Here is a 27,001-nt window from a genome sequence, read left to right on the forward strand (position 1 = left end):
AGGCAAACAGGACTGCTCATGACTATCTCAACCCAGGAATAAGACCTGGATGATTCTCCCAGGTGGGTTACCCTTTTCCTAGCCTGCACTAGTACCATCTTCTTACCAATTTGTATAATAAAATCACAGGCGTTCAGTATTAGAATAGAAAAAGAATGTAAGGCAAGCAGTATGGTGAGGAACTATATATTGGCGGGTCTTTGAAGGTTCACAAGAAGAATGAGCTTCCCATTCCCTGGAATACCATACTTCCTGTGACTGAGAGTACTGTATTTTGTAGAGAGAAAAAAAACTGGGATATACAGAGAAAAGGAAGATTAGAATACTACATAAGGAAAACCCTAAAGTGATTAAATCAAAAGTTAAAAGGTTGGGACTTGAATACACATTTTGTCATAATGAGAAAAATAGATAATAACAAATGTTGATGAGGATGTGGAAAAGTTGAAACACTGACAGATTGCTGGTAGGAATGTAAAAAGGTACAGCTACTTTGGAAAACAGCTTGGAAGTTCCTTGAATGTTAAGTTTTAGTTACCATATGACTTAGCAATTCCACTCCTAGGTATTTATACAAGAAAAATGAAATGTATGTCCACATAAAAACTTGTACACAAATGTTCATAGCAGTAATACTCACAATAGCCAAAAGCTGGGAACAACCCAAATGTCCATTAACAGATGAATTGAAAAAAAAAAGTGGTATATCTATACAATGGAATTTTACTAAAAAGCTTTTGCACAGCCAAAGAAATAGTCATGAAAGTAAACAGACAACCTACAGAATGGGAGAAAATTTTTGCATCCTACGCATCCGACAAGGGGCTGATAACTAGAATATACTTAGAACTCATGAAAATCAGCAAGAAAAAAATCAAATAACCCTATTAAAAAGTGGGGGAAGGACTTGAACAGAAACTTTTCTAAAGAAGACACAAGAATGGCCAACAAACATATGAAAAAATGCTCAACATCTCTAATCATCAGGGAAATGCAAATCAAAACCACAATGAGATATCACTTAACTCCAGTGAGAATGGTCTTTATCAAAAAGTCTCCAAACAATAAATGCTGGCGTGGATGCGGAGAAAGAGGAATACTCCTACACTGCTGGTGGGACTGCAAACCAGTTCAACCTCTGTGGAAAGCAATATGGAGATACCTTAAAGCGATACAAGTGAATCTACCATTTGATCCAGCAATCCCATTGCTGGGCATCTACCCAAAAGATCCAATGACACTCTACAAAAAAGACACCTGCACTCGAATGTTTATAGCAGCACAATTCATAATTGCAAGGCTGTGGAAACAGCCCAAGTGCCCATCAATTTAAGAATGGATTAATAAAATGTGGTATATGTATACCATGGAGTACTATTCAGCTCTAAGAAACAATGGTGATATAGCACATCTTATATTTTCCTGGTTAGAGTTGGAACCCATACTACTAAGTGAAGTTTCCCAAGAATGGGAAAAAAAAAAAAAAAAAATGGAAAAACAAGCACCACATATACTCACCAGCAAACTGATATTAACTGAGCAGCACCTAAGTGGACACATATGTACTACAGTAATAGGGCACGTGGGAGGCGGGTATATACATACATAATGAGTGAGATGTGCACCATCTGGGGGATGGTCATGCTGGAGACTCAGACTTGTGGGGGGAGGGAGGGAATGGGCATTTATTGAAACCTTAAAATCTGTACTCCCATAATATGCCGAAATAAAAAATAAAATAAAAAAAAAAGGAATGAAATAATGGTGCATGCTATAGCATGGATGAGCCTTGAAAACATGTTAAATGAAAGACACAAGACAGAAAAGGCCACAAATTGCGTGATTCTACGTATATGAAATACCTACAGCATTCAAATCTACAGTGAAAGTAAAGCAGCAGTTGCCATAGGGCAGGGGAAGAAAGGGGTAAGGAGTGACTGCTGATGGGCACGTGATTTCTTTTCAGAGTTATAAAAATGTTCTGAAAATAAGATAGTGGAATACGCTCCTTGGAAATATACTGAAAAACATTGAATTGTATATTTTAAAAGTGTGAATTTTATAGTATATAAATATCTCAATTAAAAGGGGGGGAAAAAAAGAAAGGAGAGACAACCAATAATCCAGAGCCCAGCTTATGACCCAGATGAGGTATCTACTAGGTGATCTGCTGCATACCAGGCCCCTAGATGAAGAAGATGTTGGCTGACTATCCTAGAAGCTAATCCTGAGTGTGGGGAAGCTCACCCTCACTAGCTGAGAGACATCAAGAATGATAAAACTCCAAAGCTTGGCCAATGACCCAGATTATGAAGCACAGCAATGGGTCATAGCATCACAAATTTCCAATACACCTGAACAACTACTGATTAGCATCTACTGTGTGAAAGGAGAAAAGAAAAAGAGAGGTGGGTATAGAGAAAATTAAGATACAGGCCTCTGGCCACACACTGCTTAAATTTTTGTTGTATAGATATTCAAAGATAAATGTGCTACTCATTTCTATTTTGTTAAGGGCAATGTAGACATATTACTGTGCCACTTGATGTTAAAAAAAAAAAAAAACCCAACTAATTAGAAATGCCCAAATAGCCATAACCTACTGTTACCACAAAGTTAACACTGAAAATGAAAGTTGCAAATAACAACAGTACTCTAAATCTGCAGTCTCCAACCCCAGGGCTGGGGAGTGGTACTGGTCCCTGGCCTGTTAGGGACTGGGCCGCAGAGCTTCGCCATGTCACCCAATGGCTCCCTATCCCTCCCCATCACTGCTGGAGCTCCCATCACCCCCTAGCCTCGCTCCCATCTGTGGAAAAATTGTCTTCCATGAAACTGGTCCCTGGCACCAAAAACACTGGGGACCACTGCTCTAAATAACATATGAATAATTCTTGTGCAGGACTATTTAATCAACACCAGAGATGAGCAAACCTTTTCTGTTAAGGACCAAATAGGAAATAATATAGGCTTTGGGTCATACGGTCTCTTTTGCAACTATTCAACTCTGCTTTTACTGTGCAAAAGTAGCCATAGAAAATACATAAATGAATATAAATGAATAACCCTAGCTGTATTTCAATGACATTTATGAATAATGAAAATTGAATTTCATATAATGCTCACATCACAAAATATTATTCTTTTGATTTTTCTCCCAATCATTTAAATATATAAAAAGCATTCTTAGCTTGTTGATCCATACATAAACAGGCAGCAGGATGTGAGGATGATCAGGCTGGAACATCTGTCACCCCATTGATCACCTGGGTTGATTCCGCTTATCTGGCTAGTGAGGCAGGTGTTCCCTTCCTCCCTCAATGCTTCATGTGCTTCCCTCCCAAAGCTGCGTACTCATGCTCAGTCGAAGAGAATGACCTTCCCTGATAGAGGAGGACCATTCTTTGGTCAAGGTTGTGTACAAGTAGCTGTGTTACCCTGCTAGAATCTCCAAAGAAACTCTTGAGATCCATAAAGAGGCAGCAGGCAGGATGTAGCTCATTGGCAATAGTTGGCCTAGTGAGCCAGAAACCAGTTGTGTCTATCAGAGACTATCTACAGCAGTGTATTCTTGGGTCCTGGAAGAAAGGAAATCCCAATTACATTGGCAATTCCATGCTCCAACTTGATTCTGACTGAGAGGCAATAAAATTTTAATTTGGTTTCACATGTAATTTCTCTTTAGAAAAAGAATGTTCCAATATATAAAACATAAAATATTTTGATATAACATTCAAATTTATCACCATAAATTAGTGTGGAATATTGGCTTTATGTTTCATTCTCCAAAAATCTCATTAATGAGAGGTCAGGTACTGTTTTATGTCCTCCTGCATGGTACCTGAGGGACAACCCTTCGCCTTAAACACATTCAGAATCAATGTTCTATGCCTACAAGGCTGAAAGCCAAATACAGGGCTTGGGAGATATCCTGGCCACCAGTCTGCTACCATTCCAATACTCCCTGTGTCTCTTCCTCCTAATTTCTACACACAGGAAAACAAAGTTGAGGATAGAGGATGCTGGACAGAGAAAAAAGCTTTTTTTTTTTTTTTTTTGAGACAGAGTTTCGCTTTGTTGTCCAGGCTAGAGTGAGTGCCATGGCGTCAGCCTAGCTCACAGCAACCTCAAACTCCTGGGCTTGAACGATCCTTCTGCCTCAGCCTCCCGAGTAGCTGGGACTACAGGCATGCGCCACCATGCCCAGCTAATTTTTTATATATACATCAGTTGGCCAATTAATTTCTTTCTATTTATAGTAGAGACGGGGTCTCGCTCTTGCTCAGGCTGGTTTTGAACTCCTGACCTTGAGCAATCCGCCCGCCTCAGCCTCCCAGAGAGCTAGGATTACAGGCGTGAGCCACCGCGCCCGGCTGAGAAAAAAGCTTTTAAAGGTTCTACAGCAGCTCAATATATATAGGAAAGGTGCTTTCACAAGCCTACATAGCAAACTTATAGAATTTACCTTAGTGGGATCATTAATGTAATTATCTTGGATTCATATATACAAAGTACCAATAATCCTTTTCTTTTGGACAACTCATGAAATAAGGAATTAAAAAGGAGGTTGGAAAGTGAGATGGCTTCTAGCAGCCTAAGTCTTCCTGCTTGAGAGGAGCTTCCTCCTCTTAAATTCTAGTCTGGAAAACCTAAGACTACCAAAAGAATTTACTATTTGTTCCAGCCAACATCTGAAGATAAGACCCAGACCTCTCTTTCCTATTTATTAAACAAACTCACAATTTGTAAAATCTTTCTCTATACCTTTAAGATGTATATGTATCTCCTAAGACCTGGGATTGTCTTTCTTAAGGACCTGAAAGTCATTTCTGTGAAATGTAATCATCAGAAAGGTAAAAGACTCTCTGTCTCTCAGACTCTGTGGGAGGGGAGAGGCCTAACTTCCCTTAATGCCAGTAGCAGACACATACAGCATAATTAATTGTGAACAACCTTCTTACCCGCTTTTTGTAATTTTTCACTAACATTGCTCAAGCTTTCCCATCACCCCCACTCCTCTCTTCCTACTCCCTCTTTCTCCTAGTCACCTCTACACAAACTGGAATCCAACACAACTCCTTCCTCTACTGCAATAGCTGCTGAATGAAATCTATCTTTACAGCCTTTAACTAGGCTGATACCACGGCACTCTAGCCTGGGCAACGGAGTGAGACTCTGTTTCAAAAAAAAAAAAGTTGACATCTGACATAAAAAGTTGAAATATAACTGATAAAAGAGAAATCTACCACAAAAAGATCTGGAGGAGAACGTTCTAGACAGAGAAAACAAGCTAGTATAAAGGCCTTACCTTTTGGCATGTTAGAAAACAAAAAAGAAAAGTGTACATGAAGTACAATCACGGGGAGAGAGGCAGGAGATAGGTTGGAAAAAGTAACCAAAGGCCAAATTATGTAGGTGAGAGTAAGGAATTAAGATTCTATTTCGAATATAATGAAAAGCCACTGGAGGATGTTAAATGGGGGAATAATATAAACTGATTTATGGTTCAAAACATAGCTGAGCAAAGTGTGGTGGCTCACAACTATAATCACAGAACTTTGGGAGGCCAAGGCAGGAGGATCACTTGAGTCCGGGAGTTCAGGTTACAGTGAGCTATGATCTCGCTTCTGCACTCCAACCTGAGCGACAGAGTGAGAACTTATCTCTAGAATTAACCCCCCCCCCCAAAAAAAAAAAAAAACCATGGCCACTGTGTGGAAAATGGATTGCACAGGGGCAAGAATGAGAACTGTGAAACGAATTTTTTCAGGCCAGTGATGGTATGAACTATGATGGTAGTGGGGATCAGAGAGAAGTAGACAGCTGTATTTTGGAGGCAGAATTATCAGGACTTCTGATGGAACAGATGTGGAGGGTGACTGGAAAGAAAAATCAAGGATGACATCTAGATTCCTCGGCTTTAACAAACAGAAGGACAAAAGTACCGTTAAGGTATTAACCCTGCGAGAAGGGTTAACAAGAGATCTATTTGTACCTAAAGTTTGTGGTAAGTAGTCAGGCATGGTAGCTCATGTCTGTAATCTCAGCACTTTGTAGGCTGGGGAGGGAGGATGGCTTGAGGCTAGGACTTTCAGATCAGCCTGAGAAACACAGCCAGACCCCATCTCTACAAATATTAGAAAACTTAGCCAGGTGTGATAGCATGCACCTGTAGTCCCAGCTACTCAGAATGCTAAGGCAGAAGGATTGCTTGAGCCCAGGAGTTGAAGGTTGCAGTGAGCTATGATTGCTGCCACTGCACTGCAGCCTAGGTGACAAAGCGAGACTCTGCCTCAAAAAAAAGAGAAAAAAACCATGTTTTATACTCTTTCTAGAATAACAACAACAGCTAACACTTATTGTGTGTTTACTATGTGCCAAGCACTATTCTAAACACTTTAAAGTATTAACTCAGTAAATTCACATAACCCTTAGATTGGGTGTACTGCTATTCTCAGGAAGAAAGCAAGGCAAAGAGGTTATGTGCTTTACTCAAGGAATGAAAGAAATAGGGATTATTATCTCTAATAATTTACAGTGAAATCAGTATATATTCAAGATACCAATCAGGTCAGTTGTCACCAAGAGAACTGTGGACAAAAGACAGATTGAGAATTATTAATAAAAATCATCTAGTTCCATATTTATACTAAAATCACATCTCACCTGAAGTCTCCTAATATTTAAAGATGTCCTGTTTTATATGTAATAATCATTCTGGAGGACTAAACCAGACATTTATAGAGCACCACTACATGATACACCCCACATTAAATATTGGGAGGGCAAAGACAAAAGAAGAAACAGTCAGTCTCTGCTCCCAGAAGTTCAGAATTCAGAGAGGGAGAGACAGTCATGTAGACAAATAATTATAGGGGGAAAAGTAGTCAGTAAGTTAGCTACAAACTGATAACTGATATTATACATCTATAAATTACTATGAAAACACAGAGGAGAGAAACACTAACTCAGCCAAGGGATGAAGAAGTACCAAGGAAGGTTTTATCCAAATAGTGACATTTGTGCTAGGACCAGAAGGATGAATGAGGTTTTACCAGATAAGGAGATAAAGAGCATTTCAGGAAGAAAAAACAGTATTCTCCAATGGCAATGTGAATGATTATAGCATGTTCTGCCAAGGTGGAGTTCAAAAGAGGAGTTCTTTATACAGAGTCCTAGAGCCCTTGACCATAAGGATGCTTGCAGTTTGTGGTAGACAGACAAGATTCTGAAGGAAGAGAGTGAGCAGGGCTGTGAAAGTCAGTTTTGACTAGTAAACACGACACTCAATGAGGCTTTGGAGGAACTAATGAAAAACAGTCTTGTTGGCAATGTACGGTACAGATAGATTCTGATGTCAAGGAGACCAACTAAAGCCTGCTACAATAATTCAAGGTAAAGGTTATGAAGCTTGAGCTAAGCTGTAGCAGAGGATATTCAAGAGAAGGCAGATTCAGATTGTGCACATATCTCATGAAAGCAGTAACACGTGCATATACTTTTACCATGTACAAAAAGAACTTTTTTTTTTTTTTTTTTTTTTTTTTTGAGACAGAGTCTCACTTTGTTGTCCAGGCTAGAGTGAGTGCCGTGGCGTCAGCCTAGCTCACAGCAACCTCAAACTCTTGGGCTTGAGTGATCCTTCTGCCTCAGCCCCCCGAGTAGCTGGGACTACAGGCATGCGCCACCATGCCCGGCTAATTTTTTATATATATATCAGTTGGCCAATTAATTTCTTTCTATTTATAGTAGAGACGGGGTCTCGCTCTTGCTCAGGCTGGTTTTGAACTCCTGACCTCGAGCAATCCGCCCGCCTCGGCCTCCCAAGAGCTAGGATTACAGGCGTGAGCCACAGCGCCCGGCCAAAAAGAACTTTTCACATATTTTATTTAATTTGAAGTGAGTATCCTGTAAAACTACATAATTTTTGAAAGCAAAAACAAGGTCCAATTCACCTATTATATGTAATAAATATATTTGTAATACAACATCCATTCATCTGTTGATGAATACTTGGTTTTCTCCACCTTTTGGCTATAGTGAATAATACTGCAATAAACATTGGCATACGAGGATCTGTTTGAGTCCCTGCTTTTTAGTAGTTATATACTTAGGAGTGGAACTACTAGGTCATATGGCAATTCTATGATTAGTGTTTTGAGAAACTGCCAAACTCTTTTTCATAGCAGCTGTACCATATCACATTCCCATGAAGAATGTAGGAGGGTTCCAATTTCTCCATAACCTCACCAACACTTACTATTTTTTTTACTTAAAAAAGGAGCCAAAAGATTAAGTGTAAAGTGGTATTTCATTTCATTGCAGTTTTGAATTGCATTTCCCCAATGATTAACAATGTTGAATATCTTTTCATATATCTTGTTTGAAGAAATGTCTATTCAAATCCTTTGCCCATTTTCTAATTGGATTGTCTTTTTTTTTTTTTTGAGACAGGATCTCACTCTGTTGCCCATGCTAGAGTGAAGTGGTGTCATCATAGCTCACTGCAATCTCAAACTCCTAGGCTCATAGGAGGATTTTTCTGCCTCAGCTTCCTGAGGAGCTGGGACTACAAGCACACAATATTCATGACTGACTAATTTTTCTATTTTTTGTAGAGACAGGGTCTTAACCCTTGATCAGGCTGGTCTCAAACCCCTGACCTCAAGCGATCCTCCCACCTTGGTCACCCAGAGTACTAGGTTTACAAGGAGTGAGTCACCAGCAGGCATGGGTTATCTTTTTGTAACTGAACTTTAGGAGTTCTTCATGTATTCTGGATATTAAACCCTTACCATTTATATGATTTGCGATATATGCAATTGACAGTATGATTTCTTTCATTCTGTAGGTTGTCTATTTATTTACTTTCTTCATAATGTCCTTAGATGCACAAACATTTAAAATTTTGACAAAGTCGAATTAATCTATTTTTTCTTTTGTTGTTCACTTGTCTGGTGTGATATATAAGGATCCACTGCCAAATTCAAGGTCATGAAGAGTTCCTCTTGTTTTCTTCTAAAAGTTGTATGGACTTGGCTCTTATATGTAGGTTGTTATCCATTTTGAGCTTTTTTTTTTTTTGAGATAGAGTCTCACTTTGTTGCCCAGGCTAGAGTGAGTGCCATGGCATTAACCTAGCTCACAGCAACCTCAAACTCTTGGGCTCAAGTGATCCTACTGCCTCAGCCTCCCAAGTAGCTGGGACTACAGGCATGCACCACCATGCTCGGCTGATTTTTTCTATATATATTAGTTGGCCAATTAATTATTTCTATTTATAGTAGAGATGGGGTCTCACTCTTGCTCAGGCTGGTTTTAAACTCCTGACCTTGAACAATTTGCCTGCCTCGGCCTCCCAGAGTGCTAGGATTACAGGCGTGAGCCACCTCGCCCAGCCAATTTTGAGCTAATTTTTGCACATGGTATGAAATAGGATATCCGTTACATTTTGCAAGCTGTTATATTTCAACAAATAAGTATTTTATGTTAAAGTCAAGGGACATTTTAAAAAATACTATAATAAATACTCAATAAACCTTGTATTTTGCATTCTTCTCTCATTTTCACCTCAGTCAAAAATCAAGGAAAATACATATCATTAATGCAATAATAGTTTACAATTGATTACTAAAGCTTTTTATACATATGAAATTTTAAGAAAAGATTTTATTTTTACTTCCCAGGTATATCTGCTTAGCCAAAGCAATGAGAAACAACTTTAAATTACTATTTTTGTATAACTTTTTTCAAAACACATTGATATTATACTTATAGGTATTTTTTACTAAGTAATTATCTGTGACTATGAATGAACAGTACTTTTGAGTATATAACTGAGAGATCATAACCAATACAAGTGTTGCACACTTGGAGGGAAAAAAAAAAAAAACACCTCTGGAGAAGCAGGTTCCTGAAATCTTACCCAAGGGTACTCTTGCCACACGAGGTTTCCCAGTCATAATTAAGGTATTTACCATGTTTTTCTATGGGAAAATGTTTAACCTGAAGTCATTAAGAGTTCAGTAGAAAACTAAAGAAAACATAACCCAACATTTCTACATCCACAAACGTAAAATATTTTGCCTAAGTTCATGTCAATTTCCAAAGGCATGCCAGTCACAGAAGAGAAAAAAATTTCCCTAAAACTGCTCTGCTGTTTCTTTAGTAGTTTTTTGTATATATATATATGTATGTATACGTATTTATTTAGAGACAAGGATTTACTCTGTCTCCCAGGCTGGAGTACAGTTGCAATTGTGTGATCATACATCATTGCAGCCTTGAACTTCCAGGATCAAGCTATCCTCCCACTCAGCCTCCCAAGTAGCTAGGACTACAGGCATGTACCACCACGCCCAGCTAATTTTTCTTATTTTTTGTACAGATATGGTCTCACTGTTATGCCCAGGCTAGTCTTGTACTCCTGGCCTCAAGCAATCCTCCTGCCTCAGCCTCCCAAAGTGCTGGGATTACATGCATGAGCCACCATGCCCAGCTAATAATTATTAATATTTAAGCAACACTTGCTGGGTTCTAACTATTTGACAGGTACTATGCTGAGAGTATTCACATATGCTTTCATTTAAAAAACCAAGGGTTAAATAAGTAACTTAACTAAACTTATACACCTAGCAATTAGCAGAGTTTTGGTAAACATCTTCCCCATTACAAATTCAGTGTTATTTTTGCACTACCACCTGAAATTCACTTATGAGAGTAAATCACGGCTACACACATATTATTGCAGAGTAAATAGGCTTCTTTAAGGAATAGTTTACAAAGTTAAAAGTATATGAAAATGCTTTGCAACATGTAAAGTATGAAGTATTCATGCTATGGTATCTGGAAAACTTGTGTTCAAGCCTTGCTTCACCATCTATGTGACTTTGGGAATTTTTTATCTTTCTGCCATCTGGGTTGTTATGTGAATTAAATGGTTAATACATGTAAAAAAGAATGGTACCTAGTTTATAGTAAGTTCTCAAATATTAACTATTATTATAATTAAAGTTTTAGAAAAACTGAAACACTCATAAATTGTTAGTAGGAATGTAAAATGGTACAGCAGCTAAGCAAAGCAGTACAATTCTTCAAAAAGTTAAACAGAATTATCATATGACCCGGTAATTCCACTCCTACATTATACGGCAGAAAAATGAAAATACATGTCCACATAAAAAACTTGTACACAAATGTTCACAGCAGCACTATTCCCAATAGCCAAAAAAGTGGGAAAAAACCAAATGTCTATCAACTGATGATGGATAAACAAAAGGTGGTACTATAACAGATTTGTATTTGGCAATAATAAGGAATGAAATACTGGTACATGCTACAATATGCATAAACCTTGAAATCATTATACCAAGTGGAAGAAGTGAGATAAGAAAGACTACATATTTTATGATTCTATTTATATAAGAAATGTCCAGACTAGGCAAATCCACAGAAATAGGTTAGTGGTAACCACACTTAAGGGGAGAGAGGTGTTGTAATTGGACAGACTGATAATAGGTACAGGGTTTCTTCCAGAGGTCCTGGAATTAGATAGTGGTTATGGTTGTATAACATAGTGAATATATTAAAAACCAATGAATTGTGTACTTTAAAATTGAGTTTTCTGTTATGTGAATATTTCAATAAAAAAAGAAAAATATAAGTTGATACTAAGGATGCAAATAAAAAATTAGGAAATCAATTTTCATTTACTTCTGAGAAATACAATGGTAAAGAAACATCTAATCATTGTGGGGGAAAAAATGACCAAATTGATAAATGACAAAAGATGACCCTTACGATTTGCTAATAGATGATAATCTTCCTAAGGAATGAAAGCAATGGGCCTTTTTGAAATTACTATTTAGATTGGCCATCTATTGTCAAGCTTATTTACTTTCAAAGCATTTCTAAACCTGGGTACTGAGGAACTGAGATTGTCCTTTGTCTTCCCTTTACTTCTGAAGGTCAAATGAATGAGGTCACTTCTAGGGAGAGGCAGAAAAATACCCCAGAAGAGACACATTAAGTTATTTTCTACTTAATGCCATTATTCTTCAATAATATTGAAGTATTGAGCCCCAGAAAATACTCTGCTTATTTTGGGTTTCTTTTTTTGAGACAGGGTCTTACTCTGATGCCTGGGCTGGAGTGCAGTGTTGAAATCACAGCTCACTGTAACTTGGAATTCCAGGGCTCAAGTAATCCTAACTAGTGAGAACTATAGGTAGGCACCATTATGCCAAGCTAATTCTTTTAATTTTTTATGGAGACAGGGTCTTGCTATGTTGCCCAGGCTGGTCCTAAACTCCTGGCTTCAAGTGATCATCCTGCCTCAGCCTCCCAAATTGCTGGGATTATAGGTGTGAGCCACTATGCCCAGCCCTCTTTGCTTATTCTAAGAAGCATATTTATTTTATATTTTAACATTTCTTGAAATCAAGTGCTTCTTAAAATCAATAATTACATTTGATGTTTTTCTTTGAAAAACTCTCTGTAAATCATTGGTGTGGCATACACTGATGAGATCACAGAATCGAAGAAAAATAGCAATAATAAATGATCACCTATTTATTTGCTTAGAAATTATTCTGAGACCAGAGGAAATCAACTGTGATTTTCTTTAAAGGATACTTTATTAAAAATTGGCTTTCTCACTTTTGAAGACCTTCATATAGTTGTCATACAGTTGGAAGGTAGGTGGGGCAGCAGGAAAATAGAGGCACAGGTCCTGAATTTTTGAAGGCAGATGTCTGTTCATTTAGTATAGCAGTATTTATTATCCGTGGTCAAGGTTTCTGGAATTGGTCATGTGGTATCTAAAATCATTAACAACCTAGCATGCTAGGAGGCCGAGGCAGGCGGATTGCTCAAGGTCAGGAATTCAAAACCAGCCTTAGCAAGAGTGAGACCCATCTCTACTATAAATAGAAAGAAATTAATTGGCCAACTAATATATATAGAAAAAAATTAGCTGGGCATGGTGGCACATGCCTATAATCCCAGCTACTCGGGAGGCTAAGGCAGGAGGATTGCTTGAGCCCAGGAGTTTGAGGTTGCTGTGAGCTAGGCTGATGCCATGGCACTCACTCTAGCCTGGGCAATAAAGCACGACTCTGTCTCAAAAAAAAATAAATAAAAATAAAAAATAAAAAAATAAAAATAAAATCATTAACAACCATACGAAATACAAGAGTTTCATGGAAGCATGAGAGGTCACTGGCAAACTTCTTTATGACTTGCCAAGTAAAAGGAATGTGAAGCATGGTAAAATCAAAGGCTATATACAACTAAGCAAGGAGTTAATAGGTCCTAGCAGAACTGCTGGTTTAAATTTCTACTTACTGGGTTTATTTTTAGAAGAATAATTCCACTTTAGAAGTAAAAAGTCACCAGCTTAGATTTGGGGTTGATTTGCACTCTAGATGATACTGGAGAGCAGAGAGTATGCATTAACAAATGCAAATTATAGCACGAGGACAAGTGCCCTTGGTTAAGTTGAGCTGCTATGAACCTCTCCCTCCCCCAATCAATTATCAAGAGCTGTTGATTCTACCTTCCAAATAGCTCTCACATCCACCCCTCCTCCTTTCCATCCCAAAAGCCTTAAATTCAGGCCTCTTCATTGCTCAATTGGATTATCGCAATTAACTTCCTTATCACAGGATTGGTAATTCATTGTCATTCTCTCTGGGTACTTTACATTACGGTAAGGCTAAACTGCTAGTAATTTCCTAACAAATATCTGCTCATTCTGTAGATCTTAGTTCAGTTGTCTTAGGGAGACACTAACAAAGATGACAAACAGGTGCCAGTGCTTTCTGATTTGTAATAATTGTGTAGTCTGCTGAGCAAGAAAGGCTTACACTAGTAATGTCTGCTGTGAACAAAGCACCAAAGCTTAGCAGATTCCAGATATTACTCTGGATTTAAACAGAATTTTAAATTAATTATATCCCGTTGATTTTAAAGGGAGAAGAAACGGCTCTCAGTAATACATTTGTACAATGGTACCATGGGGATAAAAAAGATCAACAGCCATGTAACAGGAAATGTAAAAACTCCATCAGAAACCTACCTAATGATTACAACTGAGAAATAAATATAAGTTAAGCTTACTGGCAGCCAAGGGAAAGAAAATGGAAACTACCTAAGTGGTTAATTAATTCATCTAATATTAATGCATAAAAGATGAAAAGAAGGCTTTAAGAAACTTATAACCTATAAGAAAGACAAATGTGGGAAATATTTCATTGGTGATATTTCAAAGCACTGGATTCACCAAGTCCTGGGTTTGAATGCTGGCCCTGTCATTTTTGGCAATGTGAGACCAGACAAGTTACAGCCTTTAATTTCACAAAATCAATGTCCTTGTAAATTAAAATGAGGATAATCATATTATGAAGTTGAGATAATAAAAAGAAAGCATTAAAAACAGTGCCTGGTACAGAGTGAACATTCAATATAAAACTATATGATAGTTTCTATAACAAAAATTAAACACAGTCCATGAGAGAACATCTTCCTGGAAGGCCATAAGGAGACAGTAATACTTGAATTGAGACCTAAAGATAAATTAGTTTGCCAGGAAAACAAGTTGGTGGGAAGGCATGCCAGGCAGAAGATAAAGTATATGCACAAATGCTGAGGAATGTAAAAGATGGCACGTTCTGTATGACAGAGTCTAGATTTGTAAGTGAAAAGAAACCACTAAATAATTCTATGTGTACTATATGATTTCAAGCAAAAATGACAACTTCTCTGGGCCTTATCCATATATTATTTGATTTGATCAGGATGATTTTAAAAATTAAATGAGAGAAAACATGAAAAGTCCCAGAGCACAGTGTTAGGCACAAAAAAGATAAAACACTTCTGAAATCTAACTTAATGACTCAAGATCATTGCTAAATAGTAGCAAAAGGAGATTTTGTAGTCATATTACATAACTTTTAGTAAACTACTTTAGAAGTTATGCACATTATAAAACATAACATCAATTTATGCTAGATAGAGTAATATTTCAGTAACAGAGAAGGTAATTTACAAATACTAGTTACCTTGATCAAATATTTTTCCCATCTGTCTGCTGTAACAGATTTACCAATCTTCCTCATCAACTTCAAATGGAGCTCCACCAATTCTTTTGGTACTTAAAAGGAAGAAAAAAATACTGTTAGCAGCAAAATAAAACATCTGAAAACATTTAAGATTATAGAAAAGTAACTTTCTCCAACCCTGAATTATTTCTCAAACTAGATGATGTTGATTCTAATTATCTTTTAGGCCCCTCAATCAGAAAAGCCTAAAGTACCGCTTGAAATAGAACTGAAAACCACTTTCTTTCTTTTTTACAGACAAGGTCTTGCTCTGTGGCCTAGGCTGGAGTGCAGTGGCTCGCTATCATAGCTCACTGCAACTTCCAACTCCTGGGCTCAAGCAATCTTTCTGCTTTAACATTCTGAGTACCTGTGACTACAGGTGACTGCCACCACACCTGGCTAAGATTTTTGATTTTTTGTAGAGACAGGTTCTTACTATGTTGCCCAGGCTGGTCCTGAACTCCTGGCTGTAAGGGATCCTCCTGCCTTGGCCTCCCAAAGCACCAGGATTACAGGTATCAGCCACTGCGTCCGGCCCCACTTTCTTAAAGAGCAGGAATATTCATAATTTCTTTCAAAATACCATCAAGTAAGAGTGAAACCTAACATAAACTATATGCCCTAGGTGATAATGATATGGCAACACAGTATGTTCATCTATTATAATAAATGTACCACTGATGCCAGAGTCCATAGTAGAAGTTGTACATGTGGAGGCTGGGGATATATCTGAACTCTGTTCTTTCCACTTAATTTTTCTGTGAACCTAAAACTGCTCTAAAAAATTCTATTTAAAAAAATCTACCATCAAGTAAAAGCACTTAACTACACAACTAAAGTTTCTTTTTCTTTCTTTTTTTTTTTTTTTGAGACAGAGTCTCGCTTGTTGACCAGGCTAGAGTGAGTGCCGTGGCGTCAGCCTAGCTCACAGCAACCTCAAATTCCTGGGCTCAAGCAATCCTTCTGCCTCAGCCTCCCGAGTAGCTGGGACTACAGGCATGTGCCACCATGCCCGGCTAATTTTACATATATATATTAGTTGGCCAATTCATTTCTTTCTATTTATAGTAGAGACGGGGTCTTGCTCTTGCTCAGGCTGGTTTCGAACTCCTGACCTTGAGCAATCCGCCCGCCTCAGCCTCCCAGAGTGTTAGGATTACAGGCGTGAGCCACCGTGCCCGGCTACAACTAAAGTTTCTAATCTGTTTGTTTCCTGTTACACATATTTGGTTTTTTTTTTTTTTTTTTTTTGAGACAGAGTCTCACTTTGTTGCCCAGGCTAGAGTGAGTGCCATGGCGTCAGCCTAGCTCACAGCAACCTCAAATTCCTGGGCTCAAGCAATCCTCCTGCCTCAGCCTCCCGAGTAGCTGGGACTACAGGCATGCACCACCATGCCCGGCTCATTTTTTCTATATATATTAGTTGGCCAATTAATTTCTTTCTATTTATAGTAGAGACGGGGTCTCACTCTTGCTAAGGCTGGTTTCGAACTCCTGACCTTGAGCAATTCGCCCAGCCTCGGCCTCCCAGAGTGCTAGGATTATAGGCGTGAGCCACCACGCCTGGCCACGTTTGGTTTTTTTACTGAGATTTTATTTATTTTTTTTTTTTGAGACAGAGTCTCACTTTGTTGTCCAGGCTAGAGTGAGTGCCGTGGCGTCAGCCTAGCTCACAGCAACCTCAAACTCCTGGGCTCAAGCGATCCTTCTGCCTCAGCCTCCCAAGTAGCTGGGACTACAGGCATGTGCCACCATGCCCGGCTAATTTTTTCTATATATATCAGTTGGCCAATTAATTTCTTTCTATTTATAGTAGAGACGGGGTCTCGCTCTTGCTCAGGCTGGTTTTGAACTCCTGACCTTGAGCAATCCGCCCGCCTCAGCCTCCCAGAGAGCTAGGATTACAGGCGTGAGCCACCGCGCCCGGCTTTTACTGAGATTTTAGACCAAGACAGACTCACAGAATTAGAGAAATCAAGAATTCTAAATTCTAGGTTGACTCAGAAATCAAGTCTAATTTAAACTGTTTCAAAAGACCACTTTTCATCCCTTATCTGATGTGCTAAACTTCTCCACAGCATCTCTATGTATCTTTGCTTGACAACCTTCATGAACAAAAAAATTATTTACCTTCTAAAGCACTTAGTTCCATTTTCCAGATAGTTCTAATTAGTAAAAAGTTACTATTAATCTAAGTAAAAATCTGCCTTCCTACAACTTCCTCCCTTTATTCTGGGTCTTATTCTCTAACCTTTAAATATTTGAGGATTGCTGTATCTTCCCTCAGGTTATCTGTTCCAGACTGTAAGCAACTAGAGTTCTTCCTCCATATATCCCTGTCATCATGATCTATGTTTTTAAATTATATTAATTAAACCTAAGGAAAATATAAGACACATATACCTGCCAAATTCACCATTGCCTAAATCCCAAATATCACTAGTATCTAGGAAAAATTATATGTAGACTATCTAAAAATATATTAGGAAAATGTTGGATCAAAAAAAAGGTTTTTTATCACAGGACTCTTGGAAGTCTTTGTTGATTGCCCTTATGTGCATTGTGAATATCCAAAGAAGGGACATAATCTGCAGCATTATCTAATATATTTGATGCAATATCCTATAGGACACAAACGCTGAGAAACAGATTGAGAAATGATGACCTAATATTTTTCAGTCATGCTTTCATTCTCCACTAAAGCTACTTCTCATTTGAAACAACACTTTGAAGTATAAAAATATTCATTCACTCAATAAATTTTAGTGGGTCTACTATTAGTAAGCAAGAAAAATTGAGTTTCACTAATTGAGTCTTAGTGAGGAGGATTGGTGGTTGAAGGTGGGGGTAGGGGAAGAGTGGTTACAAACAAGTAAATAGACAATTATACTAATGCCTGAAGTATGGGGTTGAGGGTGGAATGGAGAAAAGGAAGGGAAGGACATTGCTTACAGAAACAAAAGCAGATGCAAATGGTTAAAAAACAAAATGTGGAACTGGAGGCATGGGCATAAGAAAAAGGGCATGATCATGAAGGTCAGGTTAAGAACTTTAGATTTTATTTAAGCAGAAGAGAGCTCTACATTTTAGAAAGAGCTCAATGACTGAATTGGAAGATACGATTTTTAAATAACGGCAGCTTTTATTTGCTTGTTTTAGAAGGTAGAGTGCAGGGCAGAAATTAGATGGAAATCAGGAAAAACATCATTCCAGAAAGATGGGAGTAGCCTGAACTAAGGTAGAGGAAGTACAGGAAGAAGTAGATAGGTCTGAGAAATGTTTGAAAAACAAAATATTAAAACTTAGTGATTGTGCAGTGATGAAGAATCATGAAAACCTGAGGTACTGGATTAGGAACTGAGTAGATGTCAATGACAACATGATAAGAAGAAAAAGACATGGGCTCAATTCTCAGTTCCACTACACATGTAAGGAGATAATGATTCTTGTCGAGTCCTCTAAACAGTGAACTTCAATTTTCCCATCTGTAATAAAAGGTTGCGTTGGCTATCTCATGGAGTTTTGAAACTATAAAACAATGTATAAAGCTAAAATACTTTTTATTTGTCATGATTTTTTAGGAATGAAAGTCACTTTCAGTTTCTCCTTTTCCCCGAACACAGGAATCTCCCTTTCTACATCTTAAACCTGCTCCCTATTTCCTCCAGTTTCTCTAGAACATTACTGTCTTTTCATGTCAGAAAAATAGATATGGACAGTCTCCTGCAACCAAACCAATCTTCTAAAAATAATGCTTTCATGTCACTTCCCAGTAGATTAATATGCTTTATGGCTCCTAAATACCTACATAAACCTATCTAGATTTCTTACCCTAGCCTCAGAGTCCCAATATTCAGTCTCAATCTAACTCTCTAATCTTTCGGTCTTATATACTGAAATCCTTGATTCAAATCATTCTGGCCAGTTATGGTCCACTAAGCATACTCAGCTCATTCATTACCTAGGTGGGGAGCTTTATAAAAAGCCTTCCAGCTTACTGTTTTTGCCCACTGGAATCACATTCATCTTTCAATATCTAGGCAATACAAGTCCCCAAAGTCTCAGTTTTCCAATACCAGCAACTCCTTTGTCTTTGGAATGCCCATTGTATTCCTATTATCTGTACCACTCATTTCGTAGTTGGATAAAAGTTTTGCACCAGTGTCTGATGCATGTCCCCCACATCATACTGTTATAAAAAATCATGAAAGATTTGAATACTACTGGTACTATTTCTTAAAAGCCAATAAGGACAAAAACAAATATGCAATAAATATATCTGCATCCCATTTTATAAATCAAGTTGTTGATTTAGGTATGTACAAATACATTATATAATATTTGATTAATATTATTAGAGTATCAGCTTTTGTACAGACAGCACTGTTCAATAGAAATATTAGATAAGTCACATAATTTCAAATTTTCTTTCTTTATCACTATTTTTTGTAGATACAGAGTCTCATTCTATGACTCAGGAGCTCAGGATGGAGTGCAATGGCATGATTACAGTGCACTGTAACCTCTGAGTCCTGGATTCCAGCAATCCTCTGCCTCAGCCTCCTAAGCAGCTACAACTATAGGTGCATGCCACCACACCTGGCTAAGTTTTAAAAATTTTTTGTACAGATGGTATCTTGCTATGTTGCCCAGGCTTTGAACTCTTGGTCTCAAATGATTCTCCTACTTCGGCCTCCCAAAGTGCTGGGATTACAGGCATGAGCCACTGTGCCTTGCTTAATTTCAAATTTTCTAGTAGCATATTTAAAAAAGTAAAAAGATGTTAAAATTAATTTTCATAATATATTTTATTTAATACTATATACCCAAAATGTTATTTCAACAAATAACCAGCCTTTGGAAGTTGGGATATTTCACATTTTGTACTAAGTATTTTACACTTACAATACATCTCAATTCATACTATCTACATTTGAAGTGCTCAAGAGCCAGATGTGGCCAGTGGCTACTATATTGCATAGGACTGGATAGTATAGAGCTAGCTTATTTGAAATTAAAATATATAACCCACTAAATTTATTAATTGAAATTATTTATACTTTCTGTTACAAATAGAACTGACAAGTTGATAATCTTTAAGAGTATTAGGAGCTCTTAATAATTTGTCAGTGGATAAGAGATAGGCAAAAACTTCAATAGAAAAATTAATCAGCATATAGTTTATTAAACATTAAAATCATACTTTCTATTCTCTAAACAGCACTGTGTATTCAATAGATCATTCTAGGATGATCAAAATGTTCCATATCTGCACTTTTCAGTACAGTAGCCATTAGCCACATGCGACTACTGAGCATTTGATATGTGGCTAATGAAAATCAATTTTAAATTTTATTTATTTTTAATTGACTTAAATTTAAAAAGGCACATGGTGAGCCACCAGCCGGAGGCACCTCCAGGGAATGGGACCTTCCCTTTTGGGGCCCTACAGCTGACTGAGGGGAACTCAGATGGTGAGCTCCCTACTGGCCAGCCCTCCCAGGTGCTGCTGGCCTGGTGATCCCAGGAGAGCGGGGCAGACCCTGAGGCTGAGAGACATAGACCCAGCTTGGGCTCCCTGTGGGTGAATTGGGACCAGCACTCCTCTCCCTGGTGGGGATATAGTTTGAACTCTGGGACCCAGAGGTCAGACCTACAGACCAGATCCTGTGCACCCAGGTCTCCCATTGCCCGGGACACAGAAGGGATATAAACGAATAGCCTACTGAGGTGTGTATGCCTTCAGAGGCACATCAGCGTCCTAGAGGGCAACCCTCCTCCCAAAAGGAGGCCGAGCGCCCAGCCCAGGTGGCCTTCCTGCACAGGGAACCTCCAGCCGGCATCATAGCCAGGGGAGGCCCCGCGGCCATAAGGTCTGGCCTGCTGGCAGAGACCCAGGAGTAGCTGCAGAGTTAAGGAGGGTGGAAAGAAACGAGGCCCACTCCAGACTGTGGGTCTCAGACAGCCCCACCCCAAGTAGACTCTGACTGAGTGGGGTCATTCCAGCCCCTCCTTGGCAGCTTTTCCCGGAAACAGAAAACAGAACTTTGACCCCTGCTAACAGCATTGGTGGTGCCTGAGGGCAGGCTTACCCAACCCAGCTCCGCCCAGACTCACTCCTAGACCAGCCCTCACTGAGAAGGAGAAAAGGACACACCTGGAAGTCCCAGGGCCCCACCTACCACCTGAGGCACTAGAGTGCCTCTCCAGAGGAACAAGAGCTGGTCAAAGGTCACAAAAACAACAGCACAGCCTGTTCCTCCAAGCAAGCGCCACCTACTGACAAGGAGGACACCCTGCACACCCTCTTCAGGACACCTACTGACTCATTATACAGGGAGTGGTCGAACCTCACCTACAGACACCACCTACCGGCTCAGAAACTAAACAAGGCGTATGAATACCCCAAAAAAAAACCTAAAGGAAAGAAGCAACAACTGATAGACATGTGAAGAAATCATTGAAGGAATTCTGGAAATATGAAGAACCAAACGGAAACCACACCCCCAAAGAGGAGTACCAGCCCCTTAGAAACGGACACCAACCAAAATCAGGCAACCAAAATGACAGAAGAGGAATGACAGAAGACAGTATCTGCTGTCTTATGATCCGAATGTGGATCATAAGAAAATTCAACGACCTGCAAGAACAACTCAATAACCAACACAAAGAAACCACAAAAAGCCTCCAGGACCTAGAACAAAAGTTCACTAAAGAAATCAATACAATGAAGAAAAGTTTAACCAAACTCCTGGAAATGAAGAATCAATTCAGGGAACTACAAAATTCAGTGGAAAGCCCCAAGAACAGGGTAGATCAAACAGAAGAAAGAATCTCAGAGCTTGAAGATAACACCTTCCAATTAAATAAATCAGTCACAGAAATAGAGCAGAGAAACAAGAGAAAAGAGCAAAGCCTACAAGAGATATGGGATTATGTGAAGAAACCTAAAATGTGAGGGTCATAGGGTTGCCAGAGGGGAAGAAGACAACACTCAAGAGTTGGACAAGCTATTTGAAGATATAATAGAGGAAAATTTCCCAGGCCTTGCTAAAAATCTCGATATACAAGTTCAAGAAGCTCAGAGTACCCCTGAGAGATTCAATGCAAACAGGAAGACGTCACAACATGCAGTCATCAGACTGACCAAAATATCAACTAAAGAGGCCTAAGAGCTGTAAGACAAAAGAAGCAAGTAACGTACAAGGGAAAGCCAATTCTAATAACACCAGACTTCTCTACTGAAACTTTACAAGCAAGGAGAGACTAGGCCCCCATTCTCACTCTTCTGAAACAGAACAATGCCCAGCCTAGAATCTTATTCCCTGCAAAACTAAGTTTTGTATATGAAGGAGAAATCAAGACATTCTCAGATAAGCAAAGACTGAGGGAATTCACCAAGACAAGACCAGCCCTTCAAGAAGTACTCAAAACAGTGTTACCCACGGATCAGCACAATAAACACTCACGGATGTAAATCTACTCAAAGCTAATGATAAAAGCCCAGACACTACAATGGCTCAAGAGAGAAAACAAAGCAACAAAGTTCAACCCAACATAATGAACAGAAATCTACCCCACCTATCAGTTATCTCAATAAATGTGAATGGCTTGACCTCTCCACTCAAGAGACATAGGCTGGCCGAATGGATAAAAAGCACAAGCCAAGTATCTGCTGTCTTTAAGAAACACATCCAACCTGCAAGGATATTGGCCTAGGCAAAGAATTATGAAGAAGACCCCAAAGGCAATCACAACAGCAACAAAGATAAACAAATGGGACCTAATGAAATTAAAAAGCTTCTGCACAGCCAAAGAAACTGTCAAGAGAGCAAACCCACAGAATGGGAGAAAATTTTTGCAAGCTACACATCTGATAAAGGGCTGATAACTAGAATCTATTTAGAACTCAGGAAAATCAGCAAGAAAAAATCAAACAACCCTATCAAAAAAAGGGCAAAGGACATGAGTAGAAACTTCTCAAAAGAAGACAGAATAATGGCCAACAAACATATGAAAAAATGTTCAACATCTCTAATCATCAGGGAAATGCAAATCAAAACCACAATGAGATATCACTTAACTCCAGTGAGAATGGCCTTTATCAAAAAGTCCCCACACAACAAATGCTGGCATGGATGCAGAGAGAGAGGAACACTCCTACACTGCTGGTGGGACTGCAAACCAGTTCAACCTCTGTAGAAAGCAATATGGAGATACCTCAAAGCGATACAAGTAGATCTACCATTTGATCCAGCAATTCCACTACTGGGCATCTACCCAAAAGATCAAAAGTCACTATGAAAAAGACACCTGCACTCGAATGTTTATAGCAGCACAATTTACCATTGCAAAGCTATGGAAACAACTCAAGTGCCCATCAATTCATGAGTGGATTAATAAAATGTGGTATATGTATATCATGGAGTACTACTCAGCTTTAAGAAACAATGGTGATATAGTACCTCTTGTATATTCCTGGATACAGCTGGAACTCATTCTACTAAGTGAAGTATCTCAAGAATGGAAAAACCAGCACCACATGTACTCACCAGCAAATTGGTATTAACAGATCAACACCTAAGTGGACATATAGGAGTAACATTTATTGGGTGTCGGGTGGGAGGGAGGGGGGAGGAAGGGATGGGTATATACAACCACAACGAGTAAGAAGTGCAACGTTTGGGGGATGGACATGCTTGAAGCTCTTACTTGAGGGGGGAGGGGGGCATGGCCAATATAAGTAAACTTAACACTTATACCCCCTTAATACATTAAAATTAAAAAAAAAAAAGACACATGGCAAGTGGCTATAGTTCTGGACAGGGTAACTGTTAAAGTATCAATCATATTTTTAAAATACATGATAATTTGCTAAGACACTGACAAGCTTTCAATTCACTCATTTACCACCTGGAACATTTTCTGAATCGTCTCCTTTCCAAAACATCAGATAACTTCCTTCTAAAGACTGATTAACCAACTTCAAGTCATTTTGAAAAATACAGGTTTTTGTACCAATTGAACTAAGATCTCTACCTTTTGACTTAATACAGGGTGTCCCAAAAGTTGCCATAGTAAGGAAAAATGGGAAATCGTAGCTAAATGTACCTTATTTACAAAATTTACAAAATAAAGGTATATTTCACTTCAATTTACAAAATAAGTAAAGGTCAATTTAGCTACAATTTCCCATTTTCCCTATGTATGGTGACTTTTGGGACACCCTGTATTATGTAAAAAGGCAGAGATCTTAGTTTAATTGTAGATTTGATGCATAACCTTTAATAGGCACTTTTCTTTCACAAGGCATCAGGAGGTGAAAGATTCTGTAGGAGAGAGAAAAAGTCAGGCAGGGGCTGTGTGAATTTATGAAGGGCCTGCCAACATGATGTAGGTATGAAGCAGGAGAAAGTGATAGAATCCCAGACTGTACTAGTGATCCAATTACCCAAAGATGTTTTTATATTTTGATATTTTTCTAACCACTTTCCAGCACCAAGTCTTAAAATGCTGCTGTCCCTGCAATTCTATTGTGTTACTTATAATTTTGCTTTCCTAAATGGTAGAAATTTACAACAGTTCATAATGACTAAAGACAATTCTTCTCATTCCTCAATAAAGTCTTCTATTCAAATTTCCTCTAACATTATATGCAGAGATAGACTTACAGTTATGACAAGAGTTGACTTTATCTAGGCCACTGATAAAAGAACATTGATTTCAGATATAGTGACTGAATGACATGCTTATAATAAGCTTTTATTATACTTACTTCCTAGTTTTTAGAAACTGTTGGGGGAACACAGTTTTAGAATATCGAGACTAGCCCCACAGGCCACTTGATCCTTGAAATCACTGTCTTGTATTCACTATACCTAACCTTCACAGAGTTCATTTAATTAATCATCCTACTTTTCTGGAAAACAAAGAAACAGCTCAAGACTATGAACTATAACTTAGACCACCATCTAAAGAGCATAGTACAGAAATTCCAGGGAAGTGTAATACAAATGACTAAGCTCAACTCATTACCATTATGGAAAAAAATAAATTGAAGAATAACTGTTATTAAGGCAGATAAATCAAAGGGTATCTGTAGCCTCACTTTAGGTTTTTGAATTCCACTGAGAATAATATTGCTGTTCCCACACAGGTAAAGAAAAAAAACCCAAATGTGACCCATATTATTTCAGAATCAAAATTAGAAAACTTTCTCTGCTACAAAGAAAGTAATCAGTATACTAACAAGTATCAGCAAGGCTGGAGGTGGTGATAACCAGCAATCCAGAAAGGAGAATAGAATTAAGAGAAATGAAACCCCACAAAACTGTAACACCATGTGAAACCACCCTTCCTGAAGGAGAAAGTAAAGTTGTTTCTTTAAAGAGAAGCCAGGCTTCTGAGTAAGATGAAGCGAGCAACCCTCACATCAGTCAGTCTTTAAAGGAATACTCTTGCTTATACTTATAAATAGTGTCCCAGAATTTGAGATGCTTGAGGCAGTGGCTTCTAGTCCCACATTCCTCCAGCTCTAACCAGATGACCCAACCTCCCTTCTCTCTTTTCTCTCTACTCAATTTAATAATCAAGGGTCAATAGTGTGTGGTGGCAGGGAGATGGGGAAGAGAGAGAAAGACACAAAACAAATTTAAAAAGAAAGAGTGATGTCATAATATTCAAGGAGGAGGAGGGATTTTCCCCCAATTAATTTTTTCCCAATAATTTCAAATCCAGTGAAAAGCTGAAAGACTAGTACACTCTTTACCTAGATGCACCAATTGTTAATATTTTTTTTGCCACTGAAAGGGAAACATTTCACACAGTGTTAAAATCATCAGGGAATGCCTTTTTAATAAAGATGAGACCATAAAGATAAGAAGCTGCCAACTAAGCCAAGGAAGTGAGGAAAATGACAGGTAAAAGGAAATGCTTTTATAAAACTCCTGGGGTAGCCAAAAGCTACCAGTGTGGCTGGAAAGAAGAAAGGGTAAAAGATTCTGCTGGAGAAGTAAGCAAAGGCTAAATCTCATAAAGCCTTTGAGCCATATAAAGAGTTTAGATTTTTATTCTAAGTGCAATAAGAACCCACAGGGGGAATGTAGAAAAGTTTCATGATTTAAGTTTTTAAAATATCATTCTGTATCCAGACTCTGCTTCAAATTAATCTAGTGGGCAGGGAGTGGGAGTAGATGGAGTTACAAAAGAAACAAATTTATACAGAAGCCGAGTGAGGGGCATATGAAAGTTCATTATACAACTTTCTACTTTTGTATGTTTCATATTTTCCATACTTTAAAAAGGTCTATAGGACAGGGAGATCACTTTGGCTGCTCTATGAGAAATGAATTCAGAGAGTGGGAGGTGCAACCATGAGTAATTAGGAAGCTATCCCTATACTTCAAGCAAGAGATAATGATGGCTTGGATTAAGGCTGTGGCAGCAGAGATGCAGAGAAGTACTCTCAAGGAAAACTGCAAGATTTAGAAATTTTCTAAAATTATAAACAATTTTCTAACAAGCACCTTTGCCAATCATAATCCAAAAAGTGACTAGTTTATATGTGTCTCGTGTAATCCCTATGATTATCAAAAGCGGAAACCATGACTTTTAGCTTAATCACATTTATAACTCAGAAAGGCAACATGTACACATAGATATTTAATAATGAAGTCAAATAAATTTATTTGTACCATGTCTTGTTTCTCATACTCTTTACCATTTCAAAGTCCAAATATCACTTAAAAGCCTGCCCTTAATATTTCAACTATGTATTCTTAAAAACTATTTTATATATACATTATGAAAAGCACTAAACAGGAGACAGGGGCACAAACATCAAATTTTTCATCCATAAATGAAAGAGTTACATCAAATTATCTATAGTGCTCCAGCTATAA

The 27,001-nt window shown here is 38.3% G+C and overlaps 1 protein-coding gene across 4 annotated transcripts in view; it reads right to left on the reverse strand.

Moving 5' to 3' along the window:
- The window catches only part of RSF1 (remodeling and spacing factor 1), a 125,716-nt gene that overhangs the window by 56,671 nt on the left and 42,044 nt on the right, over positions 1–27,001 (reverse strand). For all 4 annotated transcript variants that reach the window (XM_020286636.2, XM_076002336.1, XM_020286635.2 and 1 more), the window contains one exon: positions 15,060–15,151. In XM_020286636.2, coding sequence (XP_020142225.2) covers positions 15,060–15,151 — 92 coding nt within the window. The remainder of the gene's footprint in view (positions 1–15,059; positions 15,152–27,001) is intronic.

Source organism: Microcebus murinus, chromosome 4 (genome assembly GCF_040939455.1).
Source record: "Microcebus murinus isolate Inina chromosome 4, M.murinus_Inina_mat1.0, whole genome shotgun sequence".
Classification (NCBI taxonomy): Eukaryota; Metazoa; Chordata; class Mammalia; order Primates; family Cheirogaleidae; genus Microcebus; species Microcebus murinus.